This window comes from Argentina silus (genome assembly GCF_951799395.1).
Source record: "Argentina silus genome assembly, chromosome: 8".
NCBI classification, from domain to species: Eukaryota; Metazoa; Chordata; class Actinopteri; order Argentiniformes; family Argentinidae; genus Argentina; species Argentina silus.
In genome coordinates this window covers 5,258,382-5,275,024 of record NC_139662.1, presented here as the reverse complement: position 1 = coordinate 5,275,024, position 16,643 = coordinate 5,258,382, and the positions used below count along the sequence as shown (strand labels likewise).

The following is a 16,643-nucleotide window of genomic DNA, read 5'->3' as shown; positions in this document are numbered from 1 at the left end:
TTAGCACAGCTACAAAATGTTATAAATGTTACAAAAATCATGTAGGCCCGTGTCATGTATGCCAATATAAGAACATGCCAATTATCATTGATCCGTGACATGATAAATAAAGCTACAAAATAATTGCCCCTAATTGTAATGCAAAAAAGATTCTATGAGAAATTCTCATTCTGAGAAAATGCACAAATCATGCATAGTAATGATTGGTGAGGTGACTATAAATGTTGCTAAATACACGTCAATAGTATCATGATTGATTGTTTTATTTATTTTTTCCAGTGTCCTACGAAACACCGACATCAGCTCAGCTCAGCTGAGTCATAGAAAGATCTGATATGACTAATCTTCTATGCCATCTTATTGCTGATACCAATCTTTTTTTCTTTCTTTTTTTTTTAAATGGTGGATTGTGGGAGGACTATCCTAGATAGCAGTAATCACCAATTACAAAAGGCAAACTGTCCACAAGCCAAATGAAAACACTTTGTACATAATGTGGTTATACGTAGCTAAGCATACACTTATCAATATATTGCTTGATTCTAATGATTGCCCTTCCTTAGGGGTGACGGCACAACTACTAATGCTCAGTAAAAGACACATTTTAACCAACAATCACCTTATGCAAACATTCTACAGTATTTAATTATTCTATCTGATAACCAAACCGACAGACACTTGAGGAATTCTAATGTGCTTGTAAAAACATTAGATTACTGCAGCAAAGTAGTTTGTAAGTCAAATCAACTGCATCCATGTCTCCGGAAGAAGCAGTGATTTGTAGTTGTTTTAACCTCATACATAATGCATCTCGTTCTAGGTGCTCCCAGGATGCTTCTCTATCAAAACAGCCATCTTCTCTGACACTTTAGCTAGCAGTCGCTAACATCTTCTGCAACCAATGTCCTTAGAGTGGGAAGAATGCTCCCATAGAATATGAATTTACAGTTTTGAGCATGAAAATCACAATCGTTCTAAACCTAATAAATGTTTTGTTTGCAGATTAATCTTTCCATTGGAGAACAATTCGACAATTCAGTTTTCTTTAAGATGCCAGTCCCTTAGCTACCAGTGAACTATCTGCTGTCGGAGGTTGAAAGAGCTACTTCTCACATTCTTGCCTCTAGCATAGCCTTAAATCTGTCTTAGATTACATTACCATGACATTTAGAAGACAATGAAATAATATTTACCACTATTCACCAAAATAAGCTTGCTGAAGCAAAATGGTCTTAAACTTTTGCAGAAAAATTAGCTGATACAAAACAATAAAATCATTGCCATTCTGCAAGATAGAACACTTTCTAAGCACATTACTTGTGAAAAAAACAACAACTAATGCTGAGACACTCTCATCCTACTGTACACATTTCTAGCATGTCCATTTGATTATCACTGGCTAAGCGGAGGTAATGCCACAGGAATTACGCACACTATGAAACCCATTAGCTGATCGTTGGGACCCACAGAAGCAGTACATAACCAATCATCTCCTTTTCTTCCCACCCATCACTATTTCATCCTAAAGGCAAGCATACACACCAGGAAGTATGAAATAATTGTATATAATCAACAACTTAATGTACTATAATACCATAAAGTATACAGGTTTAGAATATCTGTGGTAATACAGTACTTTAATGAGTTGAGTGATGATGAGAGAGTACGGCAGAGATACTGTAGCCTCCTCTCAGTATGGCTCTCCTTCAAGGCTTTCCCTTGTGTTCTAAACAGTGAAGAGCCACTGTACCTGACACCAATCACAAACCGTGTGTGCTTATTACAATAGAAGGCTTAACAATTGTCCTATGAAACTAGCACTTCATTTTTAACATTTTAAAATAGCATTTATTCAGTCTTTCTCAGAGGCAATCCTCTACAGCCGTAAGCTTCCCTTGTTAAAAATACATGGCCTTTACATTGTAATTCTCTTCACATATGAGTATGTACTGTACTGTATATGCAACACCTAATATACACAGAAAAATAACAAGCAGCAAATTAATTAAAACATATAATAAAAAAAAAAAAATCAGGAGTATGAGGACTATTTATTGTAGACATGCTATATCCTTGTTCGGTAACACATTAAAAAACATCATGAATCCTCTTACAAAACCTTTTCATTATACAACTCTCTGTGACTCAAAGGTTACAAACAAAAATACATTTCATACAAAGTGCTCCCAAGAATATGTATCATCAAAAACACACATTACATGACACAAAACATTATTATTTAAATGAGAAGCCAATATGGGGTATGTGAACCTGAGCACTTCAATTCATAATATACCCATTGTACAATGATCATGCTGTATGTGAAGCATGATGCTGCTAAACATTTACATTTGTATAACATCATTAATGCCTTATCTGTAAGCTGCCAATCACGTCCGTTTTATGTTATTTTCATGACGTGTATTCACTGTTCCCTGCCACCATTGCTTTAGTTGTGAGGATCAAATTACAAATGTTCATAGGACAGACTGAGGCTCTGAGATCACAAGGCTGTCATATCCATACAGACACACAGAGATGGCTCACGTGGGCAAACACACATGCTTACATCACACATTAGTATAGTATGAAACCCGAGTTCCTCCTATGTAAGAAAAGCCATCCTTAACATTTCAAATTCGTACAATATGTTACTAGTAAAATTAAAACTCGAAACAACATGTAACATTTCCCACATCGATAGAAAATAAAAATATTGTGGTACTGTACAAGATTTCCATTAACATTTTGGTCCGTAATAATATGTAGAGCAGTCTGCATATTCAACCAATTTCCAAAACAATACTTTTACATAAGTGTAAGCAAAATAAGGCATACATTTGGCAGGTTTCAGAAAGCATTTTAGTCTTTTGCATCAGATTTATCAGAATGACAATGTTTCGGTCACACTGACTGGTATGAATGAATGAAATGGTTCAATCTTATCCAAAACTAAGTCATTGACTTATCAACTATTCCAACGTATTTTCTAACATACCTTATTTTACATCGACCATGACATGCCGGATAGACAAGACAGTGTGCAGACCTTTCTCCCGAATTGGTACAGCACTTGAGAATCAGAAGCAAGTTACGACCAAGCGCCATACCAAAAGGGTGATATAACAGCACAATTGGCCAATGCAAAAATAATTCTTTAGATACTTGTTACATGTGTAGCTCTGTTAGCAGAGATGGCACTCAAGTGATTTACTCAGCAAGGATGGCACAAACCCCATTTAGCAAATCTTGTGTCAGCATATTCAACATACCAGCCATCAATGCATACATCAATAACACAGTGTTTGTCCTATTCCATAGGCAGCTTGTGCGTACGCTTATCACTGAAGTGGTGTTACTTGCTGTGCTTGGCTTGCGTGCCTCCTTGGCTCTCCTCTAAGGGAAGAGTGCTGGCCTGTGGTGGTGTGTGGGTGCTGAGAGACCGCATAGCCTGGACCTGCTGCAGCCGCCTACTCAGTTCGTCCTCGCAGGCCTGCAGCAGCACTGTGGTCCTCTCAGAGTCCCAGCCCAAGACCTGCTCCATGGTCACCACACCCTTGTTCACCACCGTCTGCAAATGACAAATTTAATGTCAACCATGTTGGTAGATGATCATCATTTAAGACATACATAAATAGAGACCTGAATATATAATATACAGTATACTTATACATACATTACATATATATGTATTATAACAACTCTGAGATTCAGTTGGTATAATTTTCAGGACAATTTCTTGGTAGGTGAAAAGGCCAAATCAAATCTAGTGGAGGATAAAGCATGCTGTATTTATAGTGGTCACGGAGGTAGTGGAGTCAAGATCAAGATGAAAACAATATCCTTACATCTAGTCATCAATGTACAATTCTGCCCGTTGTCTTTCTAACAGACCAAAGGGACACGGCAAAGCTTATACCGAGATCCTCAGCCAACAGCTACTCTCATAAGAATTTATATTTTATCTCAAACTGGTGCTATCTCAAAATGCTTTGTCATGGTTTAACGTGCCCTCATAAGGACTCTTCTAAAATAGTTTGTTGTTGTGATGACGGTTTGACCTACTTACTGGCAATATGCAAAACAATGCTAAGATTGTATAGTATTGTAATTGTTGATGGCGTTTACAGAATGACGGGATGTTAGGCTGGTCATTTCCACAAGCTGTCTGGTATGGAGCCTACTCTTCTGATCAAACAAGAGCAAAGTGGTATAGTGCCATCCAGTGGAAAGGATATGTTGAACCCCTTCCAGCTTTCCCACATCTCAGTATGCCTCCACTACCTGGCCCCATTTTCTCCTTCATGTGAACTGACCTGAATAAGTGACTGCAGTAGAGTTGATGCCTAGCAAGTTTTTACTTTCACCGGTCAAGCTCGTTTGCATTTGTTGAGAGAAAGGACAGTAGAAAGGATAGGAGGCCTTTTAGACTAAAGGTCTCTGAAGCCTTCAGTCAAAATGTGGTTTGTTAAACTTGCGTTTGGTTCGAGCCGAACAAAGCAAGTAATGTTTGGAAGAGTTAACATCAGCTTTATGTAACATAGGCTTACAGTTTATTACTATTAACTAGCGTTTGGTATAGTGACCTATCCGAAAAGTAGGTTTATCATTTAGCAATCATATTGCGTATTCCTGTCCAATTATTTCACATCTACAGGAATACCTGGGGGGTGGGCCTAGAGGTTGATTTATAATTTAGCAAGTGAGTGCAGCAGCCTATGTAAACTACCTGCAGCTCCTCATTGGAGAGCCTGGTCTCTGGGCTGGTTTTGCCCTTGAGGACCATCAGTGTCCTAGAGATGAATCCTGATGAGTCCACCTGCATCCCGTCCGTCTCAACCATATCATCCTCCCCTGTGACAACATATGGGCAAAATGTATTATTCCTATTAGTCCTATGGCTCTCATAACCAGAAATGTAAATGTGATACCATATTCATAGCCAGAACAATGCCTCCACCTAGTGACGGAAAATACAAGTGCAAACTCTACCACTACTTTTGACCTGAAGTAAAATATTCTTTAAAAAAAAAATATATATAACAGACGTCTTACCCTCCTGGATGGGCTCTGACTCTTGGCTGTCCTCTTTCTCTATGGCCTTTTGGTACAGCTGGAGCAGCTCTTTGGACTGCCTCTCCTCCTCCCTGCGGTCCAATACTCTCTGGAGAGTGTCCTGGAGATTCTGCACTTTCTTCTTCTGGAAGTCCAGGGCAAGGGCCAGCTCTGAGCAAGGCACATCCACCAATGTCTGAAATGTGCAGACAGGACACTCAAGAGTCATTTTCAACACCAAAATTAAAAAGGGGGGACAGCAGGGGCCGTGGCCAGTCCTGGGCACACAGGCAGGGGAGGGGTAGTGTTCTTCATTTAAATGGCACACACAATATCTATAACCATCGCAGACATTCATTTTGCTTTCATCCTGTGTGATGACAACTACACGGACAGATACAATAAGCTGATATAATGCAATTGGGTGTGCTTTTTAAAAATGGGAGGAAAGACGGAAGCATAGTTGGGAGGCATATTGAAGTTACCTGTAAATCTGCCTCAGACATCAGTATGATGCTGGCGAGGTCCTGCTTCAGTTGCTGGGCCAGGTGATACCAGGGCTTAATCGCACTGAAAGAGCTGTCCACAGCATCTCTTTCCAGGTCCACAGACTCTCTGCTCATCCATGCTGTGCCACCATCAACTACAATAGAGGAAAGCTAACACAAATAAATACAACCTAATAAAAAAAATAGTTGATTCTAGTCATAAGCATATTGAAATAAAAGGAGGCTACACTTTACATGTAGGTACTTTGAGAAATCTAGGTACTCTCTAGAAATAAAGTAGGCTACTCTGGAGTACTGTGAATTGTCCAATTTATCAGATCTTGTTATAAAGACAATGTAAACAGTAAATAAATATACAGTGATTGATAAGCTTGTAAAAGACATTCACATTGCTTATTTCTTGGGACTCACCGTCTCCAACTAGGCCTCATTGATATAGCCTTTTAGCCTGCATTGTGAAATAAGTGATTAACTGCATTTTTGCCTAGCTAGTATTTTCAGTAAAAACAAATCACAGATATTTCTGGAATAAGCAGTCAAATCATAATATTAGGCCAATAACATGTCAATAATTGGTCACCTGATAAACCGATAAATAACAGAAAAAAGCTTACTTCTACAAAGTGGGGCCCAGGTATCTTTGTCATGCAAGAGCATGAACTTGGTGTTTATAGGCAAGCACAAGAAATAGGCTTCATCTTCTACTATTGTCCCATCATCCTCCAAAACCACGGAGACAGAAGTACCTGGGCTAAACCCAAGAGACTCGCATCCTGAGGGTAGAACACAGAAAGTGCATTAAGTTAGGTCTACACAGATTTTAAAATGACACAGTAAATTGTTCAAGTGGAAGAATGGAACGTTGCCCCTCTGCATTGCTAGGTCTATAATCTCTGTTTCGAGCGTCCGCGGGATTTATTTTATGAGAGCAATATTAAAGTATTATTAAGTTATTTGTGTAGCCAAAAAAATCAATGATCTATGATCAGGTGGGTCTTAAAACTGATTAAACACCTGAGTTTTGTCCAGGACAGTTGAGAGGTGTTTGCCACGCCTTATGAGTAACATTCCAGGAATGAAGCAGGACAAGAGCCCGGGGGTCTTACAAAGCGGGTGTCTTTTTTTCTTTAAGCAAGTTCGTGCAAGACTAAAATGAAGCACACATAACGACAGAAGTCTGTTCCTGAGTATCAATTCTGAGCAAAAATGTCGACATATGACTTCTGCGATATGAAAGTCTTCATTATCCGTAGTAGCCACCTTATGACTATGTATATGACTGAGAAGAGCAAGCGTTTCGCGTAGCCTACAGACCGAATTATAAATCTGATCAGATTGCACAACTTTCCACCAAAGAGTGGATTAAACATTCGTAATTTATTGCAGTTGAGGCTACACATACTTAGCCACAGTATGCTGGCAATTGAATTGGCAGTATTACAATTAGCAATGCGCTCGGATATAAGTAACACACATTCTAGCCCTGTCTACACCAGGCAGCAGGAGACACATGAACTACTTACCTTTTATCTTCAATAGGTCCAGAGAAGGAACGACCACGCCGTATGATTGTTGGCGTGAGAAATTACACACTTTACAAGGTTTTAACTCTGTCATTACTTTGCTGTACAGGTGAAAGTTTGCTAGTAAAACCACAACAGGTTAAGTTTACAAAATTAGGATAATGCAACTGTCGGTCTTGACAGATTCAATCGCGAAACACGGAACTATTGACTGCGTGAATGCATCATGGGAAATGTAGTACTAATACAAATTGACATAGGCAAATAAAGTCTCACTGGTCTGGGATAAAATAGATGATTATTATAACGAAATGAACTAAGACCAGCTAGAACAAAGAAGAGACTTGTGTGCACAGATAATACTATTGTTCTAATGATGTGCTTGTATGTCTTTTCCACTCGTCGTCCTTGTTCTGGCCAGGCCAAAGCAATCATTCATGACATAATCGATTAGTCTAGGAGAAGGCTGGGAAAGATGGCATCCACAGAACAACCTGATCCCCAAACACAGGTCTCAACTTATCCTAGAATGCTTTTTGTGAATATCTTGTAGCTAATAGCGTTGTGCAATTTAAAACATGCAGAGCTACATTTTTAGTATTTTGAGCCCAGGACACTTGATTGTAGCTTACATGCAAGAGTAGCTAGCTCGCTCGAATAAAGTTTGATGTGTCTTTCGTATTGACAGGTGGAGGCCACGAAGCTGCCATGCTTGTGTAAACTTGGAGTGAAAGTCATGTAGCTAAGCTAACTAGCTAGGCTGCTGGTTATCTATCCATCTTGGGGGGGCTTTAAGGTTAAACTGTTATTGCTGTAGCTACTCGCTGCACTCGTCTTGCAATGTTGTTGTCGAAGTGTGCATTGTTGTTGGTGTGTTATTGTTACTGCTAGCTAGCTACATTGACGTTGGCAATGCAGTTGAAGAAGCTTTAAGTGATTTCTGCATGCAGGGTCATCATCAAAATGTAAACTAAGGGAAAATGCGTTTTAACATGCAAATAGATCATTTCTATGACCTATCTTCTGTTGTGCTTAAGGAACTACATTCCAGCAGCAATACTTTTTGAAAATATTATTTGAGCCTAGCCTTTTTTACAACATCCCATATGTCAACAAAAACAAACAATACTGTATAGTAACTCCTTATTTGGTTGGTTATGAAGAGGTACAAATAAGGGGTACACCTGTTATAATAGGTGTCTGAGTCATATTAAAAGGGAAATTTGGGATTAGTACATACATTTTTGGACTTTTAAATTAATGATGTATAGCCATTGATTCTTGAAGAATATGACCTTTGTTCAACTGTCTTACCCCTGTACAGACACACAAAGAGATACCCGCTCTGCTCATAGTTTGCCTCAGAGAGCCTCAAAATGAAAACGTTCTATTGTCTGCAACCGGTGTGGGAACAATCCTAAGAATCTGTTTTAGGGACACCACACCATATGTCATTCAGTCAGGGCACTCACATCAGATTAACCATTTATTGCATGAAAATGACAATACATTTAGCTTGATGTGTTTGGATGGCTCCGCTTTTTAGAGCTCCCTGCCTGGAGTTAAACAACCACAACTTGCAAGTGTAAAATATGGCAGGGAGCCTTTGCAGAGACCCCCGTAGGTAGGCCACATAAAGAGCGATGTTGAGCCGCATAAAGAGACAACTGTTGGATGCTACTTGAATACTTGAATATGTGACTGTGCATCCATGTAAACCAGCTGTTCCGTCACCTGATGGATAGCTGTGCAGTCGACGGACAGCTGTGCAGTTGACTTAGAGTGCCCTGCCTGAACTAACAATAGCTTTATGTGCGCTCTTTAATGATGAAGAAAAATCCCTTGCTGTCCTTTTTGTAGTGTGTATAAGTATGTCATAATTCTCAATGGCAGTTACAATGGCTACATATTTGTGTGATTTGCTGGCTTTGCTTTCTCTAGTCACCATTTTGTGGAGCATGCGATGAGGATGTTCATGCAGTGCTTGGTGTGGGTGTTGATGCAGTGGTTGATGCAGTGGCGACTACTGTATGACTTCCTACTTTCGGCTGTCCCTGTGGAAGAAACCTTTTGGAACCCTTTTGAGTTCCATGTAGAACCCTCTGTGAAAAGCGTTCTACATGGAACTTAAAAGGGTTCTTCCACAGGGACAACTGAAGAACTCTTTTAGGTTCTGTACAACCTCTACGATAAGTGAATGTAGCCAATTCAATTTCAGTAATTCTGTTGCCAATTTGATTTGGTCATTCTGTTACCAATTAGGTGACATGATGACCAGTTTTAATCACTTAATACTTTATGAACTAAATTGATATCAGTAAAAACACTACCAGTATTTGGTAGGTCAACCTATACTTCTTACTTTTGTTAAATTGAAATATCCTCTCTCCTCGTGAGGCAGAGACATTTTAAAATATCTTACATTGGTTTTTGGTAACAGAATGACCCAGAGACTAGGCAATGATTCTTAAATTTACAGAAGCCAAACCATTTCCTCAAAACGAAATATAAGTGTTGATATTAGATGACCGGGGTCTACAGTGTACTTGAACATTGGTTTGATGTTTTTCTGAACACCTTTTAAAGACTTTTTCTGGTAGATGTTTTCTTTGATGCTTTTCCATATGTTTGACCAGAAGTCACTGTTCTTGCTTATCCCTATTCTTATGATGGAAGATGGTTGAGAAATGTATTTCTGATTTAATTTCCCAAAAATATAGACTCTTAGCTTGCATTTGACACCAAATTTCATATGCTCTGATAAATTTCGCATTTAGATTTTGAATTTCACATGGGTCCTTTTACATGGAACTTACTGTAGCAAATTAATATGGTATGTTTCTGTTGTGCAGTTGAGTGTGGCCACCCAAGCATTTCCACATTTTTGTTAAAGTAAGAATGAAAAAGTTCAGTCATGAATATTCTGTTTTTTTTTTAGCCTCTGACCTCTAAAAATTAGTAAACTCAGCTGACCCCTAGCCTTGACCCTGTCCAAGGTTCCAGCAGCCAAAACCCAACTGCAGTTTCTGAAGAGTGTAGCCTAATTAATCTCTGAGTACTATTCTGCGTGTTCATACTCTTGAAAGTACCTGTGTTAGCTAGGCCTATATCACATTTGTTGCCTTTTTGATAATCAGTGACAGTCAAAGTTGATATCCTTGTCTATCCCAGATTGGTTTGACAATCATTGATATGGATTAACAAATTTGCAACTTAACCTAACCTTTTAGTTTACCATAGCAGAAAATAATCATTTGTTTTTGCAATAAGAATACAGATATAGGACAGCACTTGAGGTTCTGTTGCTGTCAGTGTTTGAGACACCCAGAAGTGGGCTTCTGAACTGTGGGTACAGTACGTACCTGGCTTGTGCTGTATTACAGGAGGAAGCTATCATGTTTATGGCTGAAATGTGAAGAAGTATGCCCTATTAGGAATTCCTTTAAGGCAAAGGCATTCTCAACTGTATCTGTAACATTGAAAATGATATAGAAATGTAGAAGCACTGTAAATGTAGCAAGCAGAAACCCAATGAATTGTCATTTGTTGACATACCAAAGGGTATAGGATTTTCCTCATCTCTCAACAACAATGTTAAACCTATACACAGAGCTACAGTAGGAGATACAGAGAAGATAAATTATTGAATTTAGTGTAGACCTACTTGTAATTATAACTAGAGCCTGACAGATGTATCAGCCGATATTGGTGTTTTACAGATATATCTGTATTGGCACATATTCCTCCAATAATACACCGAAACCTGCACGACGCAGGTTTGTTTACTCTCGTGAAGAGAGCGGAATTGACCACTTTGATCAAATTTGTCTTGGGGAGGAGGAGGGATGAAATAAACCATTACTGGAAATTACAGTGGTTGGCAACCAGAAAGTGCACGGGGTGTTCTAACAGTATGTTTTAACAATGCTATTCACAGTGTTTTTTTTAAATGTATGTTTTTGTAAATGTATAACTGTGTGTAACAAAAATAATTCAGAGGATGATCAAACTGTCACAAGTTCGATTGAACAGCGAATCACTGATGTCAATATGCAGTGCACTGAACATGTGAAATTCTCATTTGGCATGATTAAGTAATTAATCAATAAATGATGCTCTATTTATCAATGGAGATCATTTCAGGTCATTATTGAGCCATGTATTTTTGCCTAATCAGCATTAAGAGCATCTTTTAGGACCAATTTTATAAGTTGGCATCGGTATCGGACCCAAAAATCTGGTATTGGTCGGGTTCTTATTATAACGTTATATCCCTCGACCTGATCTGACATCTCTGTTTCTACCTCTTAATGCTCCTGCAGGCAGACTTGGTGCCAGACTTGGAAGCATCAAACAAAAATGTGATTTGTTTGTACAACTGTACAACATTTTGAGGATTTCAACCATTGTACCAATGAATATGACTGTTTCTCATGTCAGGACTCAAGTTAGTTCAGGTTAGCTTTATGGGCCATTATTTATTATAGCTTAGCTGCAGTCAAGTGGGCATATGGAACCTTTGATCAATTAAACCTACATTTCATGAGAAAGCCGTTGTAATTTGCAAATCTGAGATTTAAAGTTGGCTTTTGCCATCTTTGTATGTAAGTTGATTATCACTGTCATCTTCATTAATAGTCATATCTTAGATTTTATGGTTTAGCCTACATCTGAATGTGACAAACTGATGTAAGAGAGATGAACAAAAAACAACCAGCACTGTCTCAACATCTCCACTAGATGGCGCTCTAATCCAAGCCTCTGTTGATGTTTTCAGCCTGGCACTCCTGACGCGCAGGCTCCGCCCAGAGAAGCACTGGTGAGTAGACATCACTGTGCTCTGCACATTTAGAAAATTCAAACCTTTTCACTCACTCTGCCCAGGCCTATTCTCACTAAGCACTTTCAAGTTGAGGAAAAATAGGCCAACACTTGTCTTGTGCTAGACTTTTAATGCTCTTAAATGTCATTGTATGAATTGTCTCGTAAACCACAGATTAAAAGTTTATTTTATGTATACCAGTGAAGTTATTTCCTCCACAAGTACTGTTCTCATTTTGCTATTGAACCTGTTTATGCAGTTTTTTTCCTTTGTAGTAAAATGGAATGATAAAAGGAAACAATGAACGATAGATGTTCAAATGCAACTGACCAGATACTGCTTACATTTAATTGTTCAACTTTGTATTAACATGTTGTTGCATAGAACTTAGGTAAGTATATGGTTGGCCACAGTATATGGACAACAAACTACACAAAGACTACACAAAGCGAAGGGAACCTATGATACTCCTAATTCCTAAATTCCAATTCCTCTTGTGTAGTAACACAAATCACTCAACTCCATGACTATAAAACAGCATGGTACGCTATGTGTCACTACAAAGGTTTTACAAAGTAATTACAAAGTTACTTCATAGGAGCAACATAATATACGATCACGTAATCATTTGAAGTTTAGACAAACCTAATCACACAGAGATGTGAGCTGTCTTACCAGTCCACCTAAACACTCACTGCGAGATCATCCTCATCATGAACTCTGTTGTTGCTTATAAGATCTGAGATTGTATCCCTATACTGTCATTCACTCCAGCAGACCAATTATCTGACAGTCATTTTGGCACCAATGACTATCTACTAGCCTTCTAATGAGAGGATTCTTCATGCGTCTTCACTTTGGAGAATAAAGAACACCTTGTAGAAAGGCCTTTTTGAACTGCCCTGGTAGACAAACACAAAGGAAGTGTTTGTGTTGGTTGTACAACACTTTTAACTATTACCTTTGTAAAGGACCAGTGTACTGTTTGTGAGTCTGGTTGAGTTGAATAAATAAGGGTAAGATCAATGAACTCAACTCAAGTTACTCACCATAGACAGCCTATACTGTCAGCCTACACATCTGTAAAATAACTGCAAAAGAGAGTTTCCGGCAGATTGCAGTAAAAATGATGGTAAATCGTGAATAGTAAGTAATGTTCAGTACTTTAATCAGGTTAATTCCTGTTAATTTACTGGTATTGACTTATTTCACATATTAATTCACTTCAATGAGACAGCATAAACATTCAAGTAATGGAAGATTCTATGGAATTTCACTGAACTCAGATATCATTGTGTACACATGTTCAACCTTAATATGGTTATTACAACTCCCTACTGGGAAGTGGTCTTTATTTCGGTTTAAAATGGTGATTTCAAATATCACTTTTTGATCTTGTTCCACCAACAGATGGCTTGCTCAAAGGTATATGACGCTGTGCAGCAGTTTAATTAATTTAAAAAGACAGTCCACCCCAACAAAAATCATGCATTAACATGAGCCCAGACATAATACTGTCAAAATCAAACAAAAAACAACATCACAGGTATATTGGTTAATGATATAATGCAACATAAGGAACAGCAATTCACCATTACCCACAATCCCCTTGCAACAGGAAGGAGCAATGTCGTTTTCCATGTCAAACTACATTTGCGACTATTTAAACAGTCTTAAATTGCCTTCAGATAACAGAAAATGTCATTAATTTGTCATCATTGATTTGATTTTTTTTCCAATTTTGTTTGCAGTGTCGGCCAGTGGTTCTCAACCTGTTTGGTTATTGTACCCCCAATCACATTTTTCTCTGCCCGAAATAGCCTCTCATGTTTGTTTTGCCATTTGCCTATGTTCATATGTAGAGGTGCCCCGATACTATCAGTTGTACTCTGTATCAGGGCTATACTGGCACTCAAGGACTTGTATCAGTTTCACGAATGTTCTCCGATACCAAGAACCGATACCAGCATAATCTAATTGCATTTTGACCCAATTGCTATGATAAAAACTATTGTAGAAACATTTCTAATTCATGATGTTTTGTTGATTGGAACGTCCATAGGGTAGGTTTCTTAGACACAGATTAAACACACCCCTAGACTGAATCACCTTCAATGGAGCGTTTTCCATTGAAAGTATGATTCAGTTTATTTTAGGACTTGGCTTAATTTGTCTCTGGGAAACCACCCATCATGTGCACAGTTGAGCAGCTCACCACATACAGGTGCAGTCCTTCTGGCACATCCTTTGACAACATTAATACAGACGGAAATGTAATCCAGGATACAACAGAACTGTGACATGTCTCTTAGCCCCTTTCTGCGCCTGTCACTTGGAGCCGGCCTGCATGGGCATAGTAGCCACATTCTAGCCAGGTCGCATTTTGATCGGATTGTTAGGGCTTGTCTACACTTGACACTTCTGTTATCCGAATATGATCATCCGATAACAATCCGATCACAGCATATGCGTCCATTCCTAGTATTAAAAGATTATAAAATGCGTCTCTTAACGGCCTCCTGTGCCCACACATTGTGTCCCCTTGCTGTATTTAATGGGCTGTATGCACCTTCGGTGGTCGCATTGCGTCTAGACTGGATAGAAATCAGAATACAACGCAAGCTCGTCCACCTCACAAGGTGGTCAGTCGGCTCCATCAGGCCACAATGAAAAGACAATGCGACTTTTGAGCATCTAGACTTGTACAGTTGTATGCATCTTATTCACATGCAAAAGTCGGGATGTATGTGACGGAGCCTTATTGGATCTGTCTGTCCCACTCCGGAGGTGGATGCATTGTATTCTGATCTCTGATCTTTCTTCTACTTTAGCTGATTGTTAAGCATAGCAGGGCGACCAGGGATGTCGCCGTTTATGAGTTCATCTGTTATTTATTTTCTATTTCTATTTCAGTGTGCACCTTTTTTTACACGTTGGCCTATTGTCCAACTAATGTTCAGTGAATGAGCGACTGGAGATGTCAATGTTTATTATCTGTATGTTATTTATATTAGCCTTAGCTTTTCATGAAAAAAGACCAGCCTATGTTCCAATGTTAACCTAATAGACCTAAAGCAGTGCGACCGGAGATGTCGCCGTTAAAATGAGTTTCTTGTGTGTGAACAATGCTTGGCATTGATTTAATAAATGCAACAACTAAAAATCCAACAACTAAAATCGAAGTCTTATTATTTGAATATTGTGCAGGAAAAGGACATTTGAATACAATGTGGGTAAAGGAGGCAGATAAGGGACACATCGAACAGGCAGGTGTAGACACTCATGTTCATGATCAGAGTGTCTTCCAATCTTTGTGACAGGTGTAAAAAGGGTCAAGTGATATTTGCTCTATTTCCTCCATCATACATTCTTGCCTAGTCAAATTGAATCCTGGGGTTATTGATTGTTGTCGTGTTCTCCTTAGCTTTATATCAGTTTCATACTTCACCATCCAAGTGTGCTTTAAGACTCTTTTGAAAAAGAGCAGAAATTCTTGCTATGAAGCTCCTGATTCGAAACTGGGTGACAACCACCCCCCCCCCCCCCTCCTCCCCCTCCTCTTTTTCTCCTTTCTCTTTTTGATGAGCTGCTCTTTCCCAGTTAAGTGGATTATTACAGTAGGGATAATTCTTGTCACATGGCATTATTTGGATGAGGTGAATAATTGAAATTTGTGTCTGAAAGGATTTTATCTGGATGAGAGGAAGGGGACTGCTGGCAGGGGTTGGAGGGAGGCGTGTGTGTGTGTGTGTGTGTGTGTGTGTGTGTGTGTGTGTGTGTGTGTGTGTGATCACGCTTATTTTGTGTGAGTGTATATGTGCCTGTGTGTGTGTTCCCCCCCATGTTGTGTGTGTGCGCGTGCATGTGTGTGTGTGTGTGCATTCTGGCGTGTCAGGCTGGGGACACCAGTCATGTTAACAGGTTCTGACTCACCTCGCCCCGATTGGTGGGGCCTGGCTCACTGTGTGGCGTGGCTCTCCTCAGTAGTGAGGGCACCGGCTCGGGGGAAGCCAGTGCCAGGGCAAGACTACTGAGCAGGAACAGGTTTGGACCTGCAGTTTGTCCTCAGCAGGCTGGCACAGACAGAGAGCGCTCTTGCTCACTGGTGTACCAGTCAGTCGCTCCCAGCCACTGCTGTTGCCTCTAGGGCTTTCCTTCCCATTCACTCCCTCCTGTCTTCACCTCCCTCCCTCTCTCTCTCTCGCCCCACTCAGTTTTTCCCCTCATTTTGTATGTGCACCCTCCCTGAATCTCTCTCTTTCTATCTCCCTGTCTTTGCTCTCCAGTCTCTCCACTCTCTTTCTTGATATCTTTATTTCCCCTTCTCTTGCTTAGTTTCTGTTCTCTCTTTCTCTCTCTCTCTCTCTCTGTCCCCTCTGTTTTCACCCCCACTCTCTGTGTTTCTTTCTCCCTCTCAACTCTGTCCAGTGCTCGTAACCTAAAAGCATCAAACCATAATACCCATTCTGTCTCATCCGACAAACAGAAGTTATATTGTTTGTTCATCCTAACCAGCACCAGTCAATCTGGATATGTTACACAAGGCATGGCCTCTGGTGATAAATGAGGAGCAAAGCAGATTGTTTCCATCTCATCTATGTGTGTGCGTGGGTTGAAGGGACTCTATATGATACTGTGGAAGTGTTGGTGTGCAGCTGGCCCTCAGGGAGAGGGACCCAGGCTGGCACAGCCCGCTGCCTTTAGTGTGTGTGTGTGTGTGTGTGTGTGTATGTG

At 39.6% G+C, this 16,643-nt stretch overlaps 2 protein-coding genes across 2 annotated transcripts in view; one reads left to right on the top strand and one right to left on the bottom strand.

Moving 5' to 3' along the window:
* Window positions 1-1,730: 1,730 nt before the first annotated feature.
* Window positions 1,731-7,275, bottom strand: dffa (DNA fragmentation factor, alpha polypeptide). The gene is made up of 6 exons (XM_083674567.1): window positions 7,088-7,275; window positions 6,179-6,337; window positions 5,541-5,698; window positions 5,056-5,251; window positions 4,730-4,854; window positions 1,731-3,571 (listed from the first exon to the last, which is right to left on the bottom strand). Exons 1-6 carry the CDS (start codon window positions 7,179-7,181, stop codon window positions 3,356-3,358), a joined length of 948 nt encoding a protein of 315 aa, XP_083530693.1. The 5' UTR covers window positions 7,182-7,275; the 3' UTR covers window positions 1,731-3,355.
* Window positions 7,276-7,557: 282 nt separating this feature from the next.
* pex14 (peroxisomal biogenesis factor 14) overlaps window positions 7,558-16,643 on the top strand; it is a 50,831-nt gene continuing 41,745 nt past the window's right edge. Inside the window, exons 1-2 of the mRNA XM_083675272.1 lie at window positions 7,558-7,598; window positions 11,865-11,906. Coding sequence (XP_083531398.1) covers window positions 7,563-7,598; window positions 11,865-11,906 — 78 coding nt within the window. The 5' untranslated portion in view covers window positions 7,558-7,562. The remainder of the gene's footprint in view (window positions 7,599-11,864; window positions 11,907-16,643) is intronic.

Bases quoted from the DNA above. Each gene is read 5' to 3' on its own strand.
- dffa (XM_083674567.1), bottom strand. From the start codon at position 7,181: ATGACAGAGTTAAAACCTTGTAAAGTGTGTAATTTCTCACGCCAACAA. The intron at 5,252-5,540 runs GTAACTTCAATA...TGCACATTTCAG, and splicing joins TGTCTGAGGCAGATTTACAG to ACATTGGTGGATGTGCCTTG. The intron at 4,855-5,055 runs GTAAGACGTCTG...ATGTTGTCACAG, and splicing joins GTCAGAGCCCATCCAGGAGG to GGGAGGATGATATGGTTGAG.